This window comes from Trichosurus vulpecula, chromosome 8 (genome assembly GCF_011100635.1).
Source record: "Trichosurus vulpecula isolate mTriVul1 chromosome 8, mTriVul1.pri, whole genome shotgun sequence".
In the NCBI taxonomy this organism is placed as follows: domain Eukaryota; kingdom Metazoa; phylum Chordata; class Mammalia; order Diprotodontia; family Phalangeridae; genus Trichosurus; species Trichosurus vulpecula.
The window spans coordinates 111,526,056-111,552,210 of NC_050580.1; the positions used below are offsets into that span (position 1 = coordinate 111,526,056).

Genomic DNA, 26,155 nt, shown 5'->3' on the forward strand with positions numbered 1-26,155 from the left:
CAGTGTCACCTTAACAGTCCACTCTGGCACTGCCACAGACCTTTTGTGGAAGTGGGATCTGATATAGTTTCAAAAATACTAATATTATTGTCTTCCCAAAACAAAAATAAAATAAAGTATTAGAGAGCCCAAATCTCAAACTCCCACCCATTTCTCATCGCTTATCGTCTATGGCCATTACTAACAGGAACAGGCCTCTCTAGCTTAGCTGCTTGCCTAGCATCATCACTACTATTTCTTTATCTGTTATTGCAGAGCAAATTCTCTCCTAATAGTCCGCTTAGCCTTTGTGGACCTGGGGAATGCTCTGTCTACAACAGAATTTCAGCAATAATCCTACCCTTGGGAAACATGAGAGAAAGGAGGGACCTCTATCAAGTAAGCAGCTATATAATAGGTGGTATGAGCAATGCCTAAGAGGTTTCACCATTTTTAAAAGTATAAATTACCAATCTCAAACCAAAATAGGGTAAAAAACTAAGGTTAGAATCTTGAATCATTGGCAGCCAGTATTGGCTGCTTCCAGATCTTTCAGATGGAACTTAAGCCTTGGGTCACTATGTTGTCACATTCTCTACTTTAGTCCTGGGGACCACAAAATATTCTCCTTCTGAATCTACCTTGGGGGATCAAAAAAATCCTTTGGATAGATAAGGGGAGGGGGGTTCATTTTACCCATGCTAGACCTGTGACTTCATTAGTTGGGGAACTCTCTATGAAAACACCTTCCATCAATGTTAAACAGCATCTGCATTGCAACTGAGAAAAGTTAAAGAGGCAAAAAGAAATTAGGCGACTTGCCCATGGTCGCACAAGTAGGACTTGAACTCTAGTCTCCCTGACTCTACAACCAGCCCTTTGTCCACTATACTATACTGCCTCTCCTCTGTCAATCAAAAAAGAGGTAAAAAACAATTTAAACTAAAGTAGAATTTTTTAGGCACAACCAAGGCCCTTTAAATTCCAAGGGCTTGGCAATCAAACTCCACTCAAATTTTATCAAACAGATCTGTGATCACATCCATTTGGAAGTTCCCTCTGATGATGCAGACAATAACCATTCACGCCTGCCCAACTTATATAGCTCTTGTCCATGACCTCCAATGAGTTTGTCACAGGGGAGTCACCTAAAATTGGAAGAAAGTAGTAGACTTGGGAAATGAAACCTGTTTCCTAATGAATGGTTTCTACTTGCCTATAATTAAGAAATCACTCTTAAGAATGAAATCATTGGCTTCTTATTTTGAAATATTAACAGAAGACAGTTCAAGGAAGGCCATCCTTGCTCTCTTCTGACATCTTGAGGGTACCAGTGGAGTACTCCTGCTGTCCACTGTCATCCTTCACCCTCACCATAAGACAAAACCATTTTCTACTCTTAAATTTTTTTTGGAGGGGGGAAGGCAGGGCAATTGGGGTTAAGTGACTTGCCCAAGGTCACACAGCTAGTAAGTGTGTCATGTCTGAGGCTGGATTTGAACTCAGGTCCTCCTGACTCCAGGGTCAGTGCTCTACTCACTGAGCCACCTAGCTGCCTCTTTCTACTCTTGATTGACCCATTATTCCTTGATGACATCTTTTATGATTGTTCTTTGCTTAAGTTCCCAATTGGTTCTATGTTGCAGCAGCTCACACCCAGCCCCGGGACCTTCAGTGTGATATTATTCACTTATAATTCTCTGAAGACTCCATGTTTGCCATCATATAACACCACCAGCAGAATATTACAATAAAAGATAATACCAAATTATTCAGACCCAGACTTGAGAAGTGTGAACTTTTATGGATATATAGGGCCAGATATTAGCCTGAGAAAAACTAGCAAATCAATGAATTATCTTTTGTTAACATTTCAAAGGAGGAAATCAATTATCTAACCTGTAATCCTTAAGTATAGGCTACCAACAACCACTAATACAGAAAATAGGTTTAATTCTGCAAGTCAGGCTAAATTTCCCAAGCCTATTACTTCCTAACATGGAGCCAAGACCAGACAACATTTTCAGTAGAACAAATGTGCCTAATGTATATAGCAGGACACACTGACATTTGGCTTTTTGAAGTAAAGTATAAATAGAAGCAGAGCTCGTGGATGTATTATTGATTGTTCTTTGATCCTAAGGACATTAGCCACAGGATCAATACACATACATATACATGCTTAATGTGAAGCAGTCATTTCTGAGGCAAGGTTAAAAATGGCAAATTCAACAAAAGGGCAGAATCAGAGAATCAGATAATTTCAGAATTGGAAGGAGCCTCAGTAGTCATCAGTCCAACCAATTCCTATAAAAGAATCCCCTTTACCACACACCTGACAAGTGGTCATCCAACCTGCTCCTAAAGACCTCCATTGATGGGGAAACTAACACCTTCTGGGGCAGTCCATTTCACTCTGGGACAATTCTAATAGTTAAAAAAGTTTTTTCCGGACATCAAACCTCAATTTACCTCTTTGAAATTCCCACCCATTGCTGCCCCGGGGCTAAAAAGAACAAATCTAACCTCTCTTTCATATGACAACTCTTAACATAGTTGAAGACAGCTATTACGTTCCTCTCAATATCTTTTCTTCTATAGGCTAACCATCCCACTTTCCTTTAACTACTCTTATGTCTTGGACTTAAACAACCAGTATGGCCTCTCCTGGATAGTCTTCAAATTACAAAGGTTATTTTAAAAAGGTAGTGCCCAGAACTAAACACAAAACTTCAGGCCTAGTCTGACCAGGGTAGAGCACAGAAGAAATAGCATCTTCTGATTCCTCAGAGATGTGCTTCTCCTAATGTAGGGGAAGATCACATTAGCTTTTTGGGCTGCCATATCTCAGTGTTGCTTCATGTTGACCTTGCAGGCCACTAAAACCCCCAGATCTTTTATAGACAAACTGCTGTATTATCCAAGGCTCTCTCACTTTGTATTTGGGAAACCAAGTGTCAGACTTTATATTGATCTCTATTATATCTCATCTTCTGGAATTCTGCCTAATTTCTTAGCTGGTCAGGATCTAGACATTTCCTCCATTATCCCAGAGTTATAACCACTATCCCCAAGTTGTGTGTGTGTGTGTGTGTGTGTAGATATATATAGATATATACAGTTCTCCACACCTCCAAAAATAGGGAAACAAACACACTGGAGAGGTCCTTTTTAGGATGATGATTTCAAAGAAGCACAATCACAAAAGTGACAAATTTTTTAAAAGACAAATATGAGCCCAAAATGAAACTTGTTCTAGTAAGAATCATAAGCCTAGAAGCCTTGGCCAATACTGAAACACAGTTATTTTCCATTCAAGCTGAGCTAAAGGAAATCATTCTGCCCTAAGCAAAGCAGGTTTTGCTTTGGGTCACTGGTGAGTTTGGTCTTCCCTTTCTATATGGGTCTCAGAAGCAAAGAAAAAATGGATTTCCTGCCACAGAGATCCCAATGGTGGCAGGGACCCACTGATGGCAACTGGACAAGGAAACAAAAAGTTGGATGGGAAAAACATTTTAGAAGTTTGGGGAACTGCTACACATTGTTAAAGCTCTATGAGAACAGGATTGCCATGGGGCAGGCACACAGCTTCTTACTTTACTGCAATAAAGTCAAGTGCAACATTAACTCCAGAGAGTTTCTGCATCTCTATCTTCATTCAACGAAAGATCAACCCTACAGGCAGAAGCTCCATCCTTCTCCTGGCTGCTGAAGGTCTATCAGAAAGGGCAGGACTGGCTGATCCTCTTCAACACCAGTTTATTTGTTCCCTGCTTTCTTTCTGTGTGCCAGGTGCTTTGTTAGACACTGGTACTACATAAACAAAACAAATCTGTCTCTGCCCTCAAGGAGTTTACATTCCATTATGGGAAACAATGTGTATTCTATAAATAAATTCAGGACATATACATGTGAATACAAAGTACTACCAGGGAGGGGAAAGAGGACTCTAACAATTAAGGAGGTGTCATGGTAATTAAATTTGAAGATCTTCCCCATCCATTAATAGGCCCATGTGAGCTGCTTAAGTCACATGAAGCCTGTGGTGGGAGGAGCTTGCTGAATGGGTAGAATAGAAAGGATGGAGCAGAACGGAGGAAATTGGTTAGAGCAGTTAGAGCTGCAGGAGAGAGAGGCAGCAGGCAGGCAGCTGTGCTGTGAGTGTTTGTCTGTGGGAAGGCACTAGCAGGGGGAGGGCTTGGGAATGGTAGTGCCTCCAGCAGTGATAACATGTATAAACTTCATTGTTGCTTTGATGGATTTGGCTTTCTGGTGTTTGAATAAATGTTTTGGTTCTGTCTTCCATATAGAGAGTCTGTTATATTTTGCGATTCAGAACTATGCCAGCGTATTCAAAGCCACCATGGGCGCTATGAATATTGTGTTGGCACTACAGGGGATCAGGAGCCAGTCCTTGTGTAAGAGATGGCATTTGAGGTGAGGCTTTAGGAAAGCTAGGAATTCAAAGGGGCCCAGATGAAAAGTGAGCACATTTCAGGTGTGAGGGACAGAGATGGGAAACAGAATGACACACATGGGAAATAGTGGGTAGGTCAATTAAACTGTACCGCAGATTGTACAAAAAGGAAGGGATGATAGACCAGATAGGCCCAGAAGTAGGTTAAGCTAGACTGAGAAAGGCTTTAAATGCCAAATGGAGACATTTGTAGTTTATCCCAGAAGTAGTGGGGAACCACTGGAGCTTTCTGAGCAGTGACTGACATGCCTTAGGCAGCTAGGTGGTGCTGTGGATAGAGCACTGGGCCTGAAGTCAGGAAGATCAGAGTTCAAATTAGACCTCATACACTTACTAGCTGTGTCACCTTGGGCGAGTCACTTAACCCGTCTGCCTCTGTTTCCTTAACTATAAAATAGGGAAAATAATAGCACCTGCCAGCCAGAGTTGTTGTAAGGATCAAATGAGACAGATAGTATTTATAAATCTCTTCCTACAGAGACTGGTATATAGTAAGTTTCCGCTAGTATGTTAGTAAATGCTGATTATTATTTTTATCATATCAGTCCATCAGGTTGTGGAAGATAGATTAGAGGGGAAAGAGTGGAGGCAGGGAGGACAATTAGGAGGTTACAGAAAGTGTCTAGGTGAGTGGTAGTTGGCTGAATGTAGAGAAGGAGACAGAGGGGAGCTGCTGGGAAAATAGAGCAGACAAGGCTTGGCCACCCACTGGTGAGAGGGAGGAAAGAGCTGAAGGTGTCTCAGAGGTTTTGCAAAGCTGGCAACTAGAATGAGGATAGTGCCCTGGCCAAAGAAAAGGAAGGTAGGAAGAGCAGTAATGAAGGAGGGCAGAAGATAATGAGTTCTATCCTGTACATGGGGAACTGGAGATGCTTATGAGACATCCACTTGGAAATGTTCAATGAACAGCTGGTGACATGACAGTAGAGTTCAGAAGAGAGTCTATGAGCTGGATATATGGATCTGGGAATCAACTACACATAAAACATAACTAAACTGAGAAGAACTGATGAGATCATTGGAAGAGAAGGTGAAGGGAGAAAAGAAAAGAAGAAAGCCCTAGGGTATATTCACTTAATAGGAGATAGGATATAAGTAATGATCCAGTGAAGTCTGCGAGGGAATGGCCAGACAGACAGGAAAACTAGTAGAGGACAGCAAAAACCCAGCAAGCAAAGAATATCCAGGAAGAAGGGTGGTCAACAGACTCAAACACAGACAAGTCAAGGAAGGTGAGGATGGAGAAAAGGCCATCGTCTCTGGCAGTTAGGACATCAGCAGTAACCTTGAAGACAGCAGTTTTAGTTAACTGATGAGGCCAAAAGCTAGACTGCAAAGGGGTGAGAAGTAAATGGAAAGGGAAAAAGTGGAGACAAGGGATGTGGACAGCTTTTCCTTGGAGTTTGGAAAGGGAGACAGAATTGAAGATGACAGCTAGAGATGTTGGGAGGGTCAAGTAAGGTTTTATAAAGAAAGATTGAAGATTAGAGACAGAGAGAGGGAAGAATGGAGAAGACAGGTGGAGATGAGATCAAGGGCACAAGCACAGGGCCTTAGGGAGAAGAGAACAAACTCTTCATCAGAGACTGGCCATGTCACTTCCTATTCAATTAACTCTCATAGTTCCCTATTGCCTAGAATCAAATAGTTGCTCCTCTACTTAGCTTTTATAGCCCTACATCACCTTGACCCAGTGTTCTTCAATAGAGACAAACCCTTCCTCACCAACTATATGTCACTGTATCTCCTCTTTCTCTGCATTTGTACTGGCCATCCCTCAAGCCTGGGATGTTCTCTTTTCTCACTTCCCCCTCACAGTATCCTTCCCTTGGACTGTTGCATCATCTTCTAAGTGGAACTTGTCCTGATCCCCTCTTAACCTACCTTAACTTCTTTCTATTCATTTGTATCAATTCTCTTTACATATATTCTATGTTATACTTATATATGTTTTCTATTTTCTCCTCAGTTAGAATGTAAGCTCCAGAGCGGGATATTTAACTTATTGTATTTGTCTCCCTGTGTCAAGCATAGCACCCGGTACACAGTAGGCACTTAATGGAAGCTCGTTGAGAGATTGCTGGTTGTAGGAAAGGAGCTGATGTCAAGAGATGTGGAGTCGCAGACCAGGGCAGGAGAGGAGAGGGACTCTCTTCTCAGTTAGGTAATACAAAATATAAATCTGGAGTAGTCTCAGTTGGCCTGGTGTTGTACAGCTCCCAGACGTCTGCCCGAGGTTTCTGAGCAAAGGGAAACCCAGGTTCCAGTAACGGCTCCAAGCAGAGTTTTAATCTAGCAGCTCGCTGACCTCATTCACTAACTCAGCTCCCCACTGCGGAGAGATCTGAAGCTACACGGTCTGCTTATTTAGAAATAGCTCATATTTTTAAAAACATGCAAGCCCACCAAGCAGGAAACATTCACAAAAGAGAGAACATGACTATGCAAGGATCAGCTGTACCCATGACAATAAAGCTAACTATTAAGCCCACTGCTCCAGTAAGAGCAATGGTGGCCTGGGTTTGCTAGCAAAGGGCGAACTCAGTAACAACAGAGAAGAGGTGTTTTAGGTACTCAGCCTATGGAGCATCTGGCTTCTCAGGGTCACCTGACCCTAACCACATCACTGGCTCCGCTTCTCCTAGGCTCATGGTAACCTCATCAGATTTCCCACTAATGTCAAAATAGATTGTATCAGATTAATTTTAAGCAACAGCTTAGAGAGGCTATAATAATAAAAAAAAAAACAAGACAGTCAGCAACCTGGAAAGATGTGGGAGGAATCATAGTCAGTGTTAAAGAAAGCAAAGGTCATTCTACTCACTGTACAAATCGGTTTCATCTAGGATCTCCGACTTGATGATTTCTTCAATCACATCTTCCAAAGTGACAATTCCCAGCACTTCATAGAATGGGTCCCCTTCTCCCTCATTGTTTACCCGCTGCACTATGGCCAGGTGAGATTTACCTTCAGGGAAAAACAGAGTAATTTAAAAAGTTTTCAAACCTAAATAGAACTTGAGAGGTATGCAAGTCTTATTCCAAAGTAAGGTAAAATCAATAATGAATTACCAACATGAGCATCTGCATTGTAAAATGGATGTAGGTGGATAGCACACAAGTCAAAATGGCCAAGCATTCCGAGCTTTCCAAAAGGGAGGCCCACTAAGCCAAGGCAGTTTTCCCCCTTCATCAATTCAATTAGTGCTTCACAGTTCTCTCCTTTTTAATGATCTGGTCTTCAGCAGTTATCAGTTCCTTCTATAGGAAGATCTCCAGCATCTGTCCCCTCCTTTTCACTCTCACTGTCATGGCCTTCATCAATTAGCTTCTCACTACCTCACATTCAGGCGTGCTACTCTAAGAGTTTCTTAACTAATCTCTCTGCCCCCATCTCATCTCCTCCAATCTGCTCTACAGAGGGTGCCACTCATCTTCCTTCTTTCATTGTGTTACTCCTCCTTGCTTGTGCCTCCTCTGACACCTCTGCTCATGCTACTTCCTTCACATAGACTGCTCTTCCCCTTCCTATCCAGATCCTACCCATCCTTCACCTTTAAGGTCAAGTTAGGCCTCCTCCAGGAAGCCTTGTAAGATTATTCCAGCCAGAAGTGCTCTCATTCTCCTTTGAGCCTCTATAGCATTTATTGTCTATACTCTTTAGTTGGAGGTAGATAAACTGGACATATCATGCATGTGTCTGTATCTTATTTGCTTCCCCTAAAGGGAAGTCACACCTTCTCCATCACCATCATCCCTGACATCTGGCAAAGGGCTTAAATTACCCAATAAGTACTTCTAAGTGACCGTATGGCAGAATGGTCAGAGGGCTGGATTTGGCATTGGGAAGACCTCAGTTCATGTCCCATCTCAGACACTTACTAGTCATACGACCCTAGACAAGTTAATCTCTTTCATCCTCAGGTGCTCAATTGTAAAATGGGGTGGGCTGGCATCAATACTCTTAATGGTCCCTCTCAGCTTGAAACCTAGTCCTATATGTCTCCGAACCTATAACAAACAGAAATTCTCTCAAGCACCACTGCAGTATACCTGATACCAGGTATATACTGAAGATCTAAAACAAAGACGCCACCATTTCAATATATGAAGGTGGCATTTAGCCCTGAAATGAACAGAACTTTATGTATATGAAAATTTAAACTGTTACATTTTCAGTCCTAAATAGAAGGCCATTTGTCCTTTACGTTTAGGTCTGTCATTGTTCAATCATGATTAGAGCATGGATCTATCAAAAACCTATGCTGGCCACTTCCATCTCTATCTAAGAAAACTTGTTCAATTATATGACTAAATAGTCAGTCTATTTCTTCTTTAAAGAAAGTGTGGCAGGAGCCATTCCACAGAACATATGCACGGATAGTCCTATGTTCTGTCCCTTGCTAAAGGACAAGTGAAACTCATCAATCCCTGATTGGTCCTCCAGTGTCCCCTTGACTGGTGGTGGGGGTGAGGGGTTGTCAAAAAAGACTGAGACTCAACCAAGAGAAGCTACCCCTTCAGGAGGATATACTAACTGTGAACAAGCTCTTCTGGGACACATCCAGGCCAGTTATCCTTTGCATTTCCAGAAAAAAGGAAGGCTGAGCGGGTTTCTCTCTTTTCCCTTGCCCTTCCACAAAGGCCATGGTGATGAACACGGGCTTGCCAAGGCAAACTTGAAATAGGACCTCAATTCCCTGCCTGTCTTCTGTTTTGTATTTCTTTCTCTGAGCACAGCTCACCAAAGAGTTATCCAGTGGGATGGACATTTCCAGCCTCAGCGGCTACTTTGTAAAACAGAGAGGTCCAGAGTTCGTAAGTCAGAGCTGATTGCCCAGCAGAAGATGGCTCCTGCAATTATACCCTTCTCATAGAAAATGACCACTGCCAGGAGCATGCAAAGACTGAAAGAACTAAGAAAATCCAAGCTAATGTGGCCTGACCTGGAAAATCACAATATTGTCAGTTGATCTGTCGGTATGTTTTTCGGGTGAACACAAAGTATCTTTTTGGCAGTACCACAAGCTTTGCAGAAGACTTTACCTCTCAGCAGAGCACAATAAAGGCAATAGATTATTGTTTCTGGCTGGAAATATTGATTAATGCACATTTATGAGTCTTCTGTGTTTTAAGCATGTCTTCTATGGTAAAGGAAAATGCCCCATGCCTGACATCTACCACTTTGAACAATGAGCCCTTTTGAGAGGATTACAGAGTGGTAGATAGTAGGCCTAGGACTGATATCTGACAGCATTAACAAATTCTTCCCTTTGGGGAAGACCCTAGGCATAAGCCATGGTTAAGTTTTGTTTTAGAGATTTCCCCTCTCCTCATCCAAGACCTTATCCAAGGTGGTGGCATCATGAACCAGAAAGAAACAAGAAAAGGCTTCTCCACATTCCCATCTTTGCAATTAGGATCTCTCTGGGATGAATCCAGGTCTATAGGGGTCCAGAGCAGGAGTCCCTCATTTGAGGGATCCTCATGAACCACAGGTAACAAAAGTTCATCAAAACTACAGGTTCAGTGAGTTGAACCTGTGACCTCCAGCTGAGCTTAGACTACAAGGCCAGGTCTGCTCAGACTCCCAGCACTAACTATGCCCTCGAAATTGGCTTTGAGTCTGGAGGCAGTATTTTCTGTTCTCCTAGCACTACTCTTAACCCTATGACCTCAGAGTGGCTTCTAAAGGGGCCTGAGAAGATTACCCCAAGAGCTCAGTTTCTTTGACTTCAACCCCTTTCTAGGCAATCTTGTCTACAAGCACAGAAGTTCAAATTGTTAGACAAACAGGCATCCTAACAATTTCCATCTCAGACCCACTCATGTTCAAAGAATGAAAATATTTTGAGCAAATTAGACTAGGGAGGAAACTTATCAAGGACCGATATAAACACTACATCAGATCAAGCCTATTCAGTCCGGTAAAGTTTTTCACATCTGCTTTCCCAGGGACCCACCATAAGCAGTTAAAAATTCTTGGTGAATGCTGTCTGTCGAAAGTTGCATTCTTTTGCTATTCCCAGCTTGTGATCATTTAAAAGGAATTTTCCAAAGCAAGGTCTAATATTAGACTCAAAATGAAGTTTCCATTCCTCTGAGGTGCTATTCTCACCAAAGTAACTACTGCATAATCTGATTGTCTTGGAGCAATTCGTTTAAATGCAGATGGACATATTTTAAATACCAACCCCACAACACCAAGGGATCTGAAAGACCATACTCAAGAAGAAATTGTTCAAAGGAGCTGTGCTTTTTAAATGTGAAATTACTGAAGGGAGTAAAGCCATGACTAAAGTCAAAGACCATTTCTTCTCCTATCTCACTGTCATCCATTCCCAACCCTATCAAGAGCTTCCCTGGCTAGCCTCCATGGCCATAATCCTTCTGTTTGCTTTGAGATCGCTGGTGAGACATACATAGTACTTTCTCAACCTTTCCTCTTCCTTGCACTAAAAATGGGCCCAGGAAATGAGGTCTTCTTCCCTGCATTAATAATTTCGGAGAATGACAATGCAACTCATTTTAACTGTGTCACTGTCTGCTGCTGAGAGCAAAATGTTCTGGCCACATCAAGGTATTCATCAAAACGGAAATGTCAAGGTGAATTCAAGAGCTAGAATTACTATGGATAAACCAGAAACATTTGCAGGTTCAGAAGATAGAGGAAGTGAGTTCCACCAGGACCCTTCTAGACTCCAATCCTATACATAATGAGTTAAGGATTTAAAGGTAGAAGAAAGGACTTTGGGGAAACTGACCAGGAACTGATGGATTCTGGATTCTAAGAAAAGGACAGAGAACAATCCATAAAAGTAATTATCTGACATTTAAAGTAAGCAGAGCAGTCAGATCACATGACCTGAAAAAGACAGATGTCTGTAAAATACAGATGTGCATGAAACACATGTAGCATAAATTCCTTTCCCTAATGAGCAGGTCATAGAGCCATTCTTACCAAGCTAAGAGAGATAAACATCTACCCCTGAAACCCTACAGTGGTCTGGGGCTCTCCCAAAATTTCTCCCACCCAACTGATTGCCAATTTCCCTTTTCTATTGTAATTTTTAGGCATGAGGTTCTGAAAGTGGGGCCATTTCCTACAATACCATAAGGAAGAGAATTTAGAGATAATCTTGTCCAATTCATTCATTTTGCACTAAAGGAAACTTTTGAGGACACATCCAAGCCAGCCCTTCCTTGCACTTCCACCAAAGGAGGGGAGGGATTTCTCTTTTTCCTTCCCCCCTCCCCACAGTGGCCAACAACAAATACATCGTAATTGCAGTCTACAGGAACCAACCTAGGCAAGCCCAAGATGAGACCTCGAGTCACTAACTGCTCCATCTGTTTCGGGTTTCTTGCCCTGATCCTGAAGATGGACATCTCTAGCCTCAGCAGCTACTTCCTGAGCTTGAAAGTTCCTGAGGCAAAGCTTACTGCCTCAGGGGAGATGCTTCCTTTAATAACACTCTTTTCCAAGGAGATGACCACTGAGCCAGCACCTAGATTTGCTCCCTGATTTTGTCAATGAGGAAACTAAGCACTGAGCTCTATCAGGGATTTGTTCATGTTCACACAAGTAGAAAATGACTGAACTGAACAACGAACTCGGGTCTTCTCGCTCCCAAGCCAGTGCTCTTTTGAGGTGACCATGCCCCAAAGTATTCACTTATCATCCCCTTCAGTGGTGATCATTCCCCTCAGACTTCAGAGTACTGTTCTGCGTCCCTCTAAAGCACATGGATTGTGTTATATGTTAAGAGTTATTTGTCTGTGTGTCTTCATGGACTCAGTCACTATGTCCCTGACCAGGGACTTTTTGCAAAGTACAATCCCCAGAATTCTGTTTCAGCAAGGATGAAGGATAAAGTCAACAGTGGAAGAATCCTTGAATCTCAGATTCTGAAAAGACCTCTTAGGCCACCATCTTGTCTAAACCTGATCTTACATACCCAACACCTGGTCATCCAGTCTTTTCTTAAGAGACTTCTGAAGGAAGAAAGAGCCTAGCGAATGAGGGGGAAGAGAGTAAAAGGCCACAAAACCAGGGCCTTCTCCCCTTCCTAAAGAGGTTTGCAGACAAAGTATTTACCCACCTGAGCAGAGAGTACACTCCCCTGCTTGTCCTCCTGAGAGAGAAGGCAGAAAGGCAAGGTGATCAGAAGGCAGCAGCTATGTGAACAGTACCCTAGGAAGCACAGTGCACCCCAAGAGCAGCAACCAGGCTCCTGAACACCTACCATGAGTGACTGTTCTAACTCTCCCTTCAAAGTTGAGTTGGGGAGAATGGAGTGTTAATTAGGAGATGACAGAATGGTCTGGGCCCCTCTCCTGCCCTGCTGAAAATACAAGGGAGAGAGGACTTGGTTGCAGGATGGTCTTAGGGATAATTTAAGAGTATTTGCTGCTTATGTTCCCTTCCTGTTACTTGCTTTATGTTTCTATTCTAATCAAATTGACCCTTTGTTGCATTACAACCAGACTGATTGAAACTGGTGAAATTCAGGGAGAAAAACAGGGTTGGGGGACATGCTGGGGCTTCAGCAGCCTAAGGGACTTGCTGCTCCCTCTGCAGCCACTGCAAATGCCGCGTGTCTAAAATGTAGTCCCTGTCTTCAACCACCAGTCAACTGCAGCTTTTCCTCCAAGCTGCCTTATGTCTGAAGAGGGCAACTCCTCCACTCTGGACAAAAGCTTTTTTAAACTAGAGAGCCCAGAACTGGATTCAATCTACCTCCTCACACCTGGTCTCACTAGGACAGAACACGCAGCAAATACCTTCTCAGGTTCCTCAGAGCTGGGCCTCTCCTCACGTGGCCCAAGATCACATTAGCTCTTTTGGCTAATATCTCACTGTTCCTTCATACTGACCTTGCAGGCCACTTAAACCCCCAGACCTTTTCTGACAAAGTGCTGCATTTACCTGGGGCTCCCTCATTTTGTGTTTGGTAAGCCAGTTTCCTGAAGCCCAGTGTCAGACTTTACATTCATCCCTATTAAATCTCATCTTATCAGATTCTGCCCAATTTCCTAGCTGGTCAGGATCTAGAAGTTTCCTCCATTATCTCAGAGTTATAACCACCACCCACAAGTGAATATATATATATTTTTTTCTCCCCTCCATCCAAAAAAAATAGAAACAAGCACACTGGGGAGGTCCTTTTTAGGCTGATGATTTCAAAGAAGCACAATCATGAAAGAGATGAATTTCTTAAAAAGATAAATGTGAGTCAAAAATGAAACTTGTTCCAATAAGAATCATTAAAGGCAGCTACTGGTGCAGTAGAGGGCAGAGCCTGGAGTCAGGAAGACCTGAGTTCAAGTCACTTAACCTCTATTTGTCTCAATTTCCTCAATTCTATAACGGAAATAATAATAGACCTACCTTGTAGGGTTGTTGTGAGGATCAAATGAAATAATATTTGTAAAAAGAGCTAGCCTGGCCTATAGCAGACACTATATAAATTCTTATTTCCTTCCCTCCTCTTCCACATTAGACTAGAAGACCTAGTCAATATCGAAACACAAGATTTTCTATTCGAGCTGAACTGAAGGAAATCATTCTGCCCCAAGGAAAGCAGGTTTTGCCTGGATCACTGGCAAGTCTGGTCTGCCCCTTCTCTGTGTGTCTCAGAAGCAAAGAAAAAATAGATTTCTTGCCACAGAGATCCTTCAGGCTTTTGGAACCAGGGCTGTGCTGGAGCCAAGTGAACTGGACCCAACTGTTAAATTTTCAGGGTAAGCTTTTACACCTTGGAAATTGGCAAATGCTACAAGTCAGGGCTTGGTTTACTGTGTTGTTGATTGCCTCGACTTAAAAAAGTGATGGAGGAAATATCAATAATGTAGATTGAACTTTAGAGTTTGTCACATGTACATTCTCCACCCCCCCCCACCCCGAAAGCTGGTTGTTAAACATTTACCAGCACATCCCTTTTGCTGGTTACTGGCAAGGCCAGACAACAGAAATTTATTAAGCCCTTAACAAAAAGTTTAATAAGCAAACATTTTGAAGACATTTTGGACCTGCTATAAGTTGTTTCCACAGTTAAATTTAAAGCTCTTTGAGAGTAGGATTAAGTGCCAGGGTTCAGGGAGGAAGCTTTGTACTTCTCTGAAATAAAGTCAGGTTTAGCATTAACTTCAGAAAGTTTCTGTATCTACACCTTCATTCAACAAAGGATCAGCTCAAGTGGCAGAACCTCTGTCCCTTTCCTAGTTGCTGAAGATGTCTCAGAAACGGCAGGGTTGGCAGATCCAGCCATCCATTCATTTATTCACCAAGCATTTGTTAAATGGCTCCTATGTGCCTAGCACTGTGTTAGACATGAGGGTTACAAAGACAAAAACAAAGCAGCCTCTGCCCTCAAGGAGATTACAATTCTATTGGAGGAAAATAACATACACACAATAGGTAAAAAGGAAAATACTGCATGCAAAGTAACAGTGTGGGGAGAGGGCCCGCACATGTTAGGGGAAAACTTCTCATGTAAAAAGAAGCTCTTCAGTTGACCATCTACTTTATAAAAGTACAAAGCAGGGTTTCTTAACCTGGAGTTGGTTAACTTGGTTTTTGATAATTGTATTTCAATGTAATTGTTTCCTTTGTGGTCCTGTGTATTTTATTTTATAAATTTAAAAACACAGTTCTGAAAAGGGGTCAGTAGGCTTCACCAGGCTGCCAAAGGGGTCCAGGACACATACAAGGTTAAGGACTTCTGAACTGTCGTGGCACTCCCTCCTACTTATATGGCTTAAAACCTGGACATGGAAACGTCTTCGAACCATTCCAGAGTTCCAGAGGCTGGTAGATGGGAATACCCACAATGGCAGAATTTCAAATCCTTGAAATATTGCCAAAGTAATAAAACCCATAGTGATCGATTTATTTGTAAATGGTCAAGGGAAATGGAAACATGATGAATATCCACCTAAGGTCTGGCCAGCACAGTTTCAGTGTTCGCTAAACTACACCAAATTTGTTTAACTGAATTAAATGCTCAATGACTTGGATAGTTGCAGGAAGATAGGAAAGAGCTATCTAAATAAAAACATTCAGACCAGGGAAAGGAAGATGTCACATGGACAGAATAACCCCCGATACCATAAGAAGGTAATATTTTTGGGTCAACAAATTGGTTAAGAACAACCATAAGGTGGTCATGGAGAAGGGGTATGAAGAGAATACAATAAGAGTACGATGTTTAAATGTCCCATGATAAAAATGCTCAAAGGCTTCTAGCTATAAACACTTTTTCAGCAATGAAGAAAAAAGGGGGGGGCGGGACTGGGGAGAGAACAAAATAAATAAGACAATAAAATATTTAATACTTATTATATAACAAACTTTCTCATCTAACAATGGCCAAGCATCAAAGATCATCATGATCCATGCATTATAATCACTGAATCTTAATACTGGAACAAATGTCAGAAGGCATCCAGTTCAACCCCCACATGTAATAAGAATCCTCTACATTTTTTCTGACAATTATTCATCTAGTTTCCACTTTAATACCTCCAATAATGGGGAACTTGCTATTTCTAAATAATAATAGTAATGGCAAATATTTATACAGAGAGATGAGGTTTGCAAGCCACTTTACATATGCTAGTTTATTTAATCCTCACAACCATACTATAGTCTTACCTCATTTTAGAGACAAGGAAACTGAATCTGAGAGACATTAAGTGATGACTTGCCCAGGGTCATAGGTAACACTTGTCTGGGGTCGGATTCCAAAGTCCAGCACTCAGTCCCTTGCGCCATCGAGTGACTCTGTCCCATTGGGGACAGCTCTGTTGGAATGCTTTTCTTTACAATGAATCTGAATCTCCCTTCCTCTAACTTCAACCTACTACTTGTAGCTCTACTCTCTAAACCTAAACAGAAGAAATCGAATCCTCTTTTCCATATGGCCACGCTTCAAATATCTGAAGAGATAATGTATGCAAATTGCTTTGCAAATCTTAAAATACTACACAAATGTTAGCTATTATCATTATTCCACCAAGTTTTTTTTTTCTTTCCAGGCTACACATCTATACATTCCTTCAACCTTTCTTACTATCCCTGGCTGCCCTCCTTTGGACTCACTCCAGCTTCTCAACATCCTTCCTAAAATGATGTGCCCTAAACTGGTCACAACAGTTGGATTAAAGGTGTAGGGGTGGGGAGGCAATTATTCAACTTTCGTTGGCCTGGGACAACTTTACTTTGCTTATACACCAAGGCCTGGCAGGTGTCCCTCAGCCAACACTGAAGAGCCTAGAGTCCCTTCTCACATTCGTGTCTTTAAACGCATAGAATACAATCTATAGGACTGAAAAGGAAATACATCATATTGAAATAGTTGCCCAAATATAAAAGTTCCTGGGCCCAAGGTTAAGAACCCCAAAATTAGGGTTTGGGTGTCTTCTTTTGAAAGCCACTTTTTGATGTGATATAAAATGCTTTAGACTTTGAAATTAGGAGGCCTGGGTTTATATCCCATCTGTGACACATATTAGCTAGATAGCTAAATCTATTAATCTCTATGAGTATCAGTTTCCTCATCTGTAAAATGGGGTTAATAGTACCTGTATTGTCTCAAAATTGTGTGGAAAACACTTGGTAACCTTAAAGCATTACCTAAATGTAAGCTTTTATTACTACTGGTGGCTACTTTATGCTGCTGATTCATTTTAACCTTGCAGTTCATTAAAACCCAGGCATACTTTCTGGTCATACCCCACCCACCCTACTAATGTCATTGACCTTTTAAATCTATATGCAAGACATCATACTGAATTCTAGTCATCATCATTCCATACAGTCTAATACGTAGACCCAAGACTTTATTTCCTTTCATTATAAGCCTTTACCTGCCTTGACCACCAACACCAACACTGAGTCCCATCTCTTTGTGTGCATATATGGGGAGGAGGGAAGGGAATGAGCATTTATTAAGCATCTACTATATACCAGATGCTGTACTAAGCACTTTACAAATATTATCTCATTTTATTCTCACAACAGCCCTAGGAGGTGGATGCTATTATTATTCCCCATTTTACAGGTGAGGAAACTAAGGCAGACAGAGGTTAAGTACTTGCCCAGGGTCACACAGGTAGTAAGTGTCTGAGATCAGATTTAAACCCAGGTCGTCCTGACTCTAGGCCCAATGCTTTTTCCATTGTGCTTGAATAGTGGGGCAGTTTGGGGCAGAAGAGAAGGGAATTGACAGCAAATGAGGTTGAAAGCCAAGTATAAATACAGTACCCTGAAAAATCCATTACCCTGTGAGTCACTGCAAAACACAAAGAGGTACCATAATGAGAACGAGGAAGAGACTAACACTAAAAGTATCCAAGCAACCTTTCATATGCTCTAAGTGGGCCCCTGCTTTGATTCGTGGAAGTTACTGATCTAGTTGGGCCACTGGGCTGCTGTCCTTACAAGGATTAAGCCAAGCAGTCAGGCTTGCCTAAAGGGAGATGTTCAAGTTCACGCAGGGGGACAGTGCTTGGCTATTTCTGAACCACTGAGATCTAAAAAAAGCTCCACTTCACAAAAGTAGCTCCTTTACCTTCACCATCCCACAAGAACGAAGCACATTTTTCCAACTGAATTTTCCCACCATAAAAATACTCTAGAAAATGTGACAGATCTTAAAATAGTACTATACAAACAATGTATGAGTGTATATATAGAAACATTTGCTGTATATAGAAATTACTGGTTGCAATTCATAAATAATTCCGTTCTAGGAGACAAAAGGCCGCCAAGAGTTTTACTGCATTCAGAAGCTCAGAGAGTAGGTCTCTTAGGCTCACTGACCAACAACTCTATCAATGGGGCCACAGTATACATAAAAGCTGAATCCACACTGGGAATACAGGAAGCAGTAATTGCTCTGAAACAGGTCTAAAACAACAAATGGCAGTGACTGACATAAGTGGAAAAGGAGAGAACCAAATTTCAGGGTGATGTTGGCAGGATAGAAAATACCCACTAGTAGCAAGTATCTTGGGGTTGGGGACCCAAAAGGCACCATTTCCCACTGATTCAACAGGTTTTCTATTTTTGAAGAGAATCCAGTTTTTCTGATGTTGAAACTTTCAGAATAAGGTAATGGCTATATGCCTGGGAGAACATTCCCCAATGACATGGCCTTTTTCTCATTTTGTCCATCCTACTAAACAAGACAGTATCCTTCCCACTTTCTTCTTTAGCCTTTCATACTCAAGCTCATTTTCTGATCTAAATGAGCAAAGGCAGTAGTGAGGCTCAAATTGGTGTAACTGCTTATAACTTTTTAAAACAATGAATATAAATTTTCTCTTATTTAACTCCATCGGGGAGCTTTTTATCCCTCAGACTTCTTGGTATGTGAGAAAAGGAAAGAGGCTGAATTTACTGAAAACAATTATTCAACTTGATGACTAATGGAATTCAATAGGTCTATAAAATTTACACTTGATAAGAATATGAGAAATGTCACACCAAGTCAGACTAATATTCTATTTAGTTCAAAATTCAGGCTACAACAATGGCATCAAAGAAAACTCCAACGGAAGAGACATACTTATCTTCTTTGACATAAACCTCAGAATGTCAGGAAGGCGTCAAATAAGCTCCTGAAGATAAGATGGCTGGCTAGAAAAAGTGTGTACTAATTGTGTACTATGTGCCAAGTTGTGTGTTAAGCCCTGAGCATACAAATACTAGCAACCAAGAAAATCCTTCTCTCAGGTAGCTTACATTCTAGAATGAGGTCAACACATAAAGGGAGCTGAAGGGGGAAAAGAGGGCAAAGAATGGAGAAGATCTGAAGCCACGTGTAAGTGAACAGAATAGGACAGTCCAATTAGGGAATCACCAATCAGGGAAGCAGAATCACACACTAGAGATTTATCAAGCAAGAAGGTCTCTTAGCCCTTGTCACATGCATTGGTCTCTTGTGCTCATAGAACTGCTTGGGGGTTGCAAGTTTGATGGTCATCACTTAATGTGTGAAATAGGACTTTCGTTTGTCCCCAGCATTTCAAGGAGTGCCTTCCCAGGGTTTAGTGAATAACTTTGGGTCATCCCATCTAGGTACTACTGGATTTTACAATACATGGAACTAACACATATTAAGCACTTCTAACCCTGAGCCACTGTTGAGCGCTGGGGAGCCAAAGACCAGCATGAAACAGCCTCGGCTTTCAAGGGGCTGACCATTTGATTCTGGGATAGCCTGTCTGAGCCACCATCTCCTTAGACAGAGGAGAGCTCATTTTTTACTCACAGTCTTACTGAGGCTTATGTAAAAGCAATAAATCATTTTTAAGACAACAGGTTTTTTCCTAATTCAAAAATTCTTTCATTAGTCATGTCAATTAACATTGTGTAATGGCATCTAGCACCTAGAGTAAGGTATTCCTTTAGCTAAGCTATGAGACTATAGCCAATGTAGAGATTGATTAGCTACATGGAACAACGTAGTATTAAAGGCCTACATAAATGTGGCACCATGAAGAGGCACTGAATTTAAAATCAAGAGCTTGCGATGCAGAAGGAAACCAGTAATTAGTTCAATCTTATTCACTAAGCTAACAATTAAGCTAACGGTCTCTTCTTATCACATTCCCACACAGCTTTTTCTAAATGGAAAGGAGGAGTCCCCAAGATAGCTGACCTAGAGCCACAGCAAGATGCTAAAGATGGTCTATCACAAGGAAAGTGGCACAGTAGGAAAAGGCCCTGGATTTGGAATCAGAGAACCTGGGTTAAAACTCTATCCCTATCATTTAATGGCTGCATGACTATGGGCAAGTCTTTTAAACCTCTCTGGGCCACATCCATCTCATCTTTCTCATCATCTCGGTGTCCTTTAAAATCCCCAATCTATTTTTTAAAATTTATTTTATTTTTAATTTATGGAATTAAACAACTATTTCCATAACACAATATAATAAAAAAAGATGATTGCACATGAAATTGCAAATCTACTGTTTACAACTTGCTATTTCTTTTAAATATACAAAGTTATCGTGTCAATTTCTTTTTGTTTTCCTTTTTTTCTTCCCTCCCCCTCCCCCCTAGAGATGACCACCACTAGACACTTATAGGTGTGTGTGTGTGTGTGCATGTGTGTATATTATATATATATATATATATGTGTGTAAAATTATTCTACATATACTTCTATTTATTAGTCCTTTCTCTGGATGCAGAGAGTATCTTTCTTCATGTGTCCTTTATAGTTAATTTGGGTATTTATAATAGTCAAAATAACTTATTTACTTAGTCATTCTTAAAACAATATTGAAAAGAAAAAGCCCCAGGAATGTCATGATCAGAAGTGAAACCTCTCACGTCAACGAAAAATGGGTTGCAAGTATCCAGAAATAAGCATTTCAAATTCAAAAGAAAAATAGTCAAGCTCACACAAGCCCTGACAGCTTCTACTAAAAATCAGAGGCGATCTTGGAATACAATATTCTAAAAGGTAAAAGAAATAGACTTATAACAAAGAATAAAACCCTGCAAAATTTAGTATATAATCCTATAGAAGGAAAAGTAAACCCTTGATGGAAGAGGACTTTCAAGTATTTCTGATGCAAAGCCAGAGTGGAAAAGGAACTATGAAATACAAACACAAGACCAGAGAAACCTAGAAAAGTAAATCTATTTTAGCACTGAGAAGGAGCTGTATAATAACGTAGTACTAATATATTAATAGGAGAAGAAACAAGTGCCTCTTCAGAACTTTGATGTACTCAAAAGTCATCAAAAGTTAAGTGACTCACCCAGGTTCACACAGCTTGTGTCTAAGGCCTTATTTGAACTCAAGTCTCACTAACTCCAGGCCTAGCAATCCATCCACTATCCAGTTGAGTATTAGATGTATTTTTTTTTATCAAGAACTTATTTGAACTGGTAATATTATTGTGATACCACAACTCCTATTTTATGAACTTCATTCTTAAATTTTTAGAGGAAGGGCAACAGGTAAGAGTTTGGGAAAAAATACTGTATCAAAATTTCAATTAACCAGCAGGTAGGGAATTAACTGGATACATTTCAAGGGAAACAATGACAAACCAGAGATTATTCAGAGGACAATCAGATGTTCAGAGGACTGGAGATCATGCTATATGAGGACTAGCTGAAGAAAGTTATGTTTATCCTTAAAAAGAGAAGACTTGGGGGAAGAGGGGAGCGATATAAGCAACAAGCAGGAATGAAGGGCTTGAAGGGTTGTCCTCACCCCCCAGAGGAATTAATCTTGCTCTGTCTGGCCCCTAGGGCAGCACTCACAGCAAAGGATACAAGTTACAAAGAGACAGAATAAACAAAGCTTGACATAAGGAAAAACTGTCTAACCAAGTTAGCTATCCAGCAGAGGTACTGGATTCCTTCTTACTGAAGGTCTTTAAATATGGGTTGGCCTCAAGGAGACTGGATGTGATTCTCTGTGTGTACAAACAAAAGTAAAGAGATCACTGTATAATAGCTGACATTGGTATTGCACTTTTAGGGTTCCAAGATGCTTTATACACAACCTCATTTGGTCCTCATGACACACTGTGAAATAGATACTAAGGAGATTATTTATCACTGCCAACTTAGAGCTAGAAAGATACATAAAAATCATCTCTTCTACTTCCCTTATTCTGCAAATGAGGAAACTGAGGCCCAGAGAGGTCATATGACTTGTCCAAGGTCCCACAAATAGTAAATAACCAGGATTAAAACCCAGATCCGTCAGCTCCAAATCCAGTGTTCCTTCTACTGCATCCCACTAAGTTCCACTATTTCCCTCTCTAGCCTCAAGGAGGTCACTAACCTCTCTGAGCTCTAGAATATTCATCTCAAAAATGATTCAAGATAATCTTTGCAGTCCCTCCCATTCCTCAAATTCTGTGACAACATAACTCTTTTTTGCCCAAGGTTACAAGGTTATCAAGTGATAAAGACTGGACAAGAACCCAGGACTCCAGATTCCCAGTATTGTATTTATACCAACAAACTAGAGCTGCCTTTTGCAACTAGTCTATTTTCTTTTTTTCTTGGCTTAAATACATTTCTGAGCTGATCTGTGTATACGTCATTTCCGATCTTATTCTTATTTCACTGATTCATCAGAAGCACTGAGTTTCGGCCCTTCCTGCAAACAGGACATCCAACACTATTCTCAGTTGTAGCTGGGGAACTTTTCATATTCAAATACTCTTCTACTACACAAATCAAATAGGTATTTATTGCATATCTACTTCATGGCCAAAAATACTAAGTTCTCTATGAATTTTAAAAAATATGTTACCCACACTATATATACACATACACACATGTATGTACATATGCAAAATACATATATATATGTGTGTATGTAAATATACATATATAATCAAACAGATAAATTAAGGAATGGAATGGTATAAGCATTTATGTAGCATCTATTACATGTCAGGCACTATATTACAAATGGACTTTCTGCTTTGCAAAAGAGCTTCTTTTAATATTTCTTGAAGTATTTTTGAATGTTTTCATAGATCATTTATAGCTAGGTTCTCTGAGAATAAAAGGATCCAAAGCATAAGAACCAATGCTAACTGGAGCTCTGAAAATGGTTGTCTGTAGATAGGAAAATAGGATTGGGGGGTGGGGGGAAAGGAATCTAAGATACCTAACAGAAAAAAAATCCAACAGGAAAACAGGATGAGAATAATAACAAATCTGATATTCGTAAACTTGGAAGAGGTCCAGTACAGGATTCTGATTGCTAGGGCTGGTTAAGGGTTGAGGAAAAAACATAGGGCTGGGATGTAACTGAGTATGTGACATAGTTGTGCTTGGGAGGCTCATCCCAAGGTTTATTTAGTAAGTATAAGTAATGCGTCTTCTATTAAATTCCTCCTCTGATTCCTCGTCCTGCCATATAGGCAGCTCTGTGTTCCTGAAAATTATACAAGGAAAGCACAAACCTTGGCTGGACAACCAAAGTGCAAAGGGTTAGAGGATGGGCCAGATAATGGAACGTCTGTCTGTCATTTGAGGATCTGCACAGCTAAACATCCCTGGGCTTGCTTATTAAGTCTGTCTTACTGCTAGGTTAACTACCAGGTAATAGAATAACAAGTATTTTTGTTATCTGTTGCAGCAACTCATGAAATAACATACTAAGGCATAGAAGGGCTATGTTCTGCACTGGTAGACTGAGTACACACAGAGGAAATTACAGCTCCTTAAAGAATGAAAATACAGTTCAGCATCAGCAGAAACAACTCATAACGTAAGCTTTCGGGCAAGTACAATTCTCTAATTAGACATCCATCCTCCAAGTGATTAGGAAACAGCTACAAAAGAGGAAAGGAAGGGTCAGATGGAGTTTCATTACTCCAATACTAAGATAAACAATGACTAAAATCTAACTGAAAGCAAAATGGCTCAGGGTTTTGTAAAATATACTCAGTAACCATGCCTTGACAAACCCAAGTACTTGAATACATAAAAGACAAAAGAAAAACTGATTGTAAATGATTGCATAAGAACTCACATCATTTACAATTTAGTTTTACATACATATTCACCTTAATAAAGTAGTAACAAAATAGTCCTATTAAATTTGGGGGTGGGGAACATGCGGCCTCAAGGCCACACCTGAATTTAAAAGGACTATTTTGTTACAACTTAAGGGCCAAACTTGAGGACCAAGAGAGCCACATGTGGCCTCAAGTTCCCCACCCCAGTCCTATTTGTTTCTTTATCACCTTCTGCACTTTTTTGAATGTTTATCTGAGTTTTGTTGCTGTTGGTGATTGATTACAAAGTTGTATCTACTATATACATTGCCCTTTGGGCTTTACTTTCTCACTCTGCATCATTTTATATCATCTTCCCATTATTTTTTGTTCTTCATATTTACATCTTCTTCTAAGGATAGTGTGTGGGTCAAAAGACCACTGACTCAAGTTAAAAAAAACATAGGTGTCTCGGGCTTGTCAAGGCAGAAAAAAAACCAGAAGCTTTATTTGATCAAGTCTCGTGCAAATTGGGCATCTCTCACTACCAGGGCAGAGATAGCAGTGACGAGAGGCGAGGGGGAGAAGACAAGTAGGGAGATATATACCCTTGTACAAACAATTCTAAGAAATTCCATCCCAGAGGCTGGACCCCTGTCCCCATGTGCGGAGATGAGTGGCCTCACAATCTAACCAGGAATAAGTTTTTACCCAATACAGGCACAGAAACTACAGAATTACCTTATAGGGAAACTTTAATGCTAAGATGGCTGTTTGTAAGTAGGCTAGGGGAGGGGGAGAGGGGAATATCATCTGGTTTCCCCGAAATCATATGATTTACAGGAAAACAAAACTTAGGCCTGGTGAGGTTCACATCTTAACTAAAATTGTACTATCTCCATTTGAATATTGCTTTGCCTGACTTATTCATAGGGAAGCTTTCACAATCTTGTATTCCATTCACAGCTGAGGTGACATCTATAAATCTAAAGAAGAAGGGGGAGAAAGACATTCCTAAAGGCTAAATAATCAGATTCCCACAGACTCAAATTTATCCCATTTCCCTTTTCTCTAAATATTGATTCTCAAACATTTTAGATATAAATACATATATATATATATATACACACACACACACGTACATACACATATTCCCTGTGAAGTCTTCACACTTTATTCTCTCACTACCTCACACAATAGTGTAGTGCAATAACATTACACTGCATTCACATGCCATCCCCCAATCCTCAGACCCCCACATTGTTTCCAAGTTGCTGCCATTACAAATACTGCTGCTATGAAGATTTTTGGGTAGGAGTCCTTTTTCCCTGGTCTATGATATTCTTAGGGAATAGTCCTCATAGGGGCTTCATCAGATCTAGGGCATGAGCAGCTTACTGTATAAATCAATATTGCTTTCCAAAAAGACTGTAACAATTCATCGTTCTGCCAGTGAGGTGACACTGCTCCTGTTTCTGGACAACTGCAGCAGCACTGAACTTCACTGGTTTCAATCATCTTTGGGAAACAGTCCCATTATTACTGATCATTCATCAAATGTGTTTATAGTGCTGAGGTGTTACACCCAAGGCAAGTCACCCCTGCTCGGTGAGTTTCCTGACAGATAAAGGCACTCATGGTTTCAAAGAGAGAGCAAGCAAAGTAACCTGGGTGAGCAGAAATGAAACCCGGACTTAGCAATAGTTACTTTTCAAAAGCAAGAAACCAAGCCATTTATTCCTATCAGTTTACCCAAGTGGAACATCTAATTGAAGACAGGCCCCTTTGGCCCTCTCCCCCAATATCAGGCTTCTAAGCAGCCAGCAAGAGATAGGCTCATATTCCCACTCCACAGCAGCTCTCTTCTCTCTCTCACTCATTCTTTTGTATTTGCTGCCAGATGAGTTAGCCACAAACTAGAAATGGTACGATTAGTATGAGACTCCAGTCATATTTTGGACTTGTGAGAAAAACTCATGACCAGAAGGAGCAGAGAATGAAGACCTTTCCCATCAGCCTTTCTGTCTTCCAGAGTATTTAAAGATTTGGAATCTTGGGGGGATGGGACTGTTTTCTTATGAATTGTGCAGGATGTCTCTACTTTATCTTTTTGGGTGGTCTGAAACACTGTACACACATTGGAATGTTTTCCTAGTAAATGATCAGTGATGGGAAACATAGCTGAGACAAAAGCTGAGATCC

General features: G+C 40.8%; 1 protein-coding gene across 2 annotated transcripts in view; it reads right to left on the bottom strand.

Annotated features, from left to right (window-relative positions):
- Positions 1-26,155, bottom strand: part of CNNM2 (cyclin and CBS domain divalent metal cation transport mediator 2) — a 171,919-nt gene that overhangs the window by 47,107 nt on the left and 98,657 nt on the right. For both annotated transcript variants that reach the window (XM_036769629.1, XM_036769628.1), the window contains exon 2: positions 7,281-7,424. In XM_036769629.1, the coding sequence (XP_036625524.1) occupies positions 7,281-7,424 (144 nt within the window). The remainder of the gene's footprint in view (positions 1-7,280; positions 7,425-26,155) is intronic.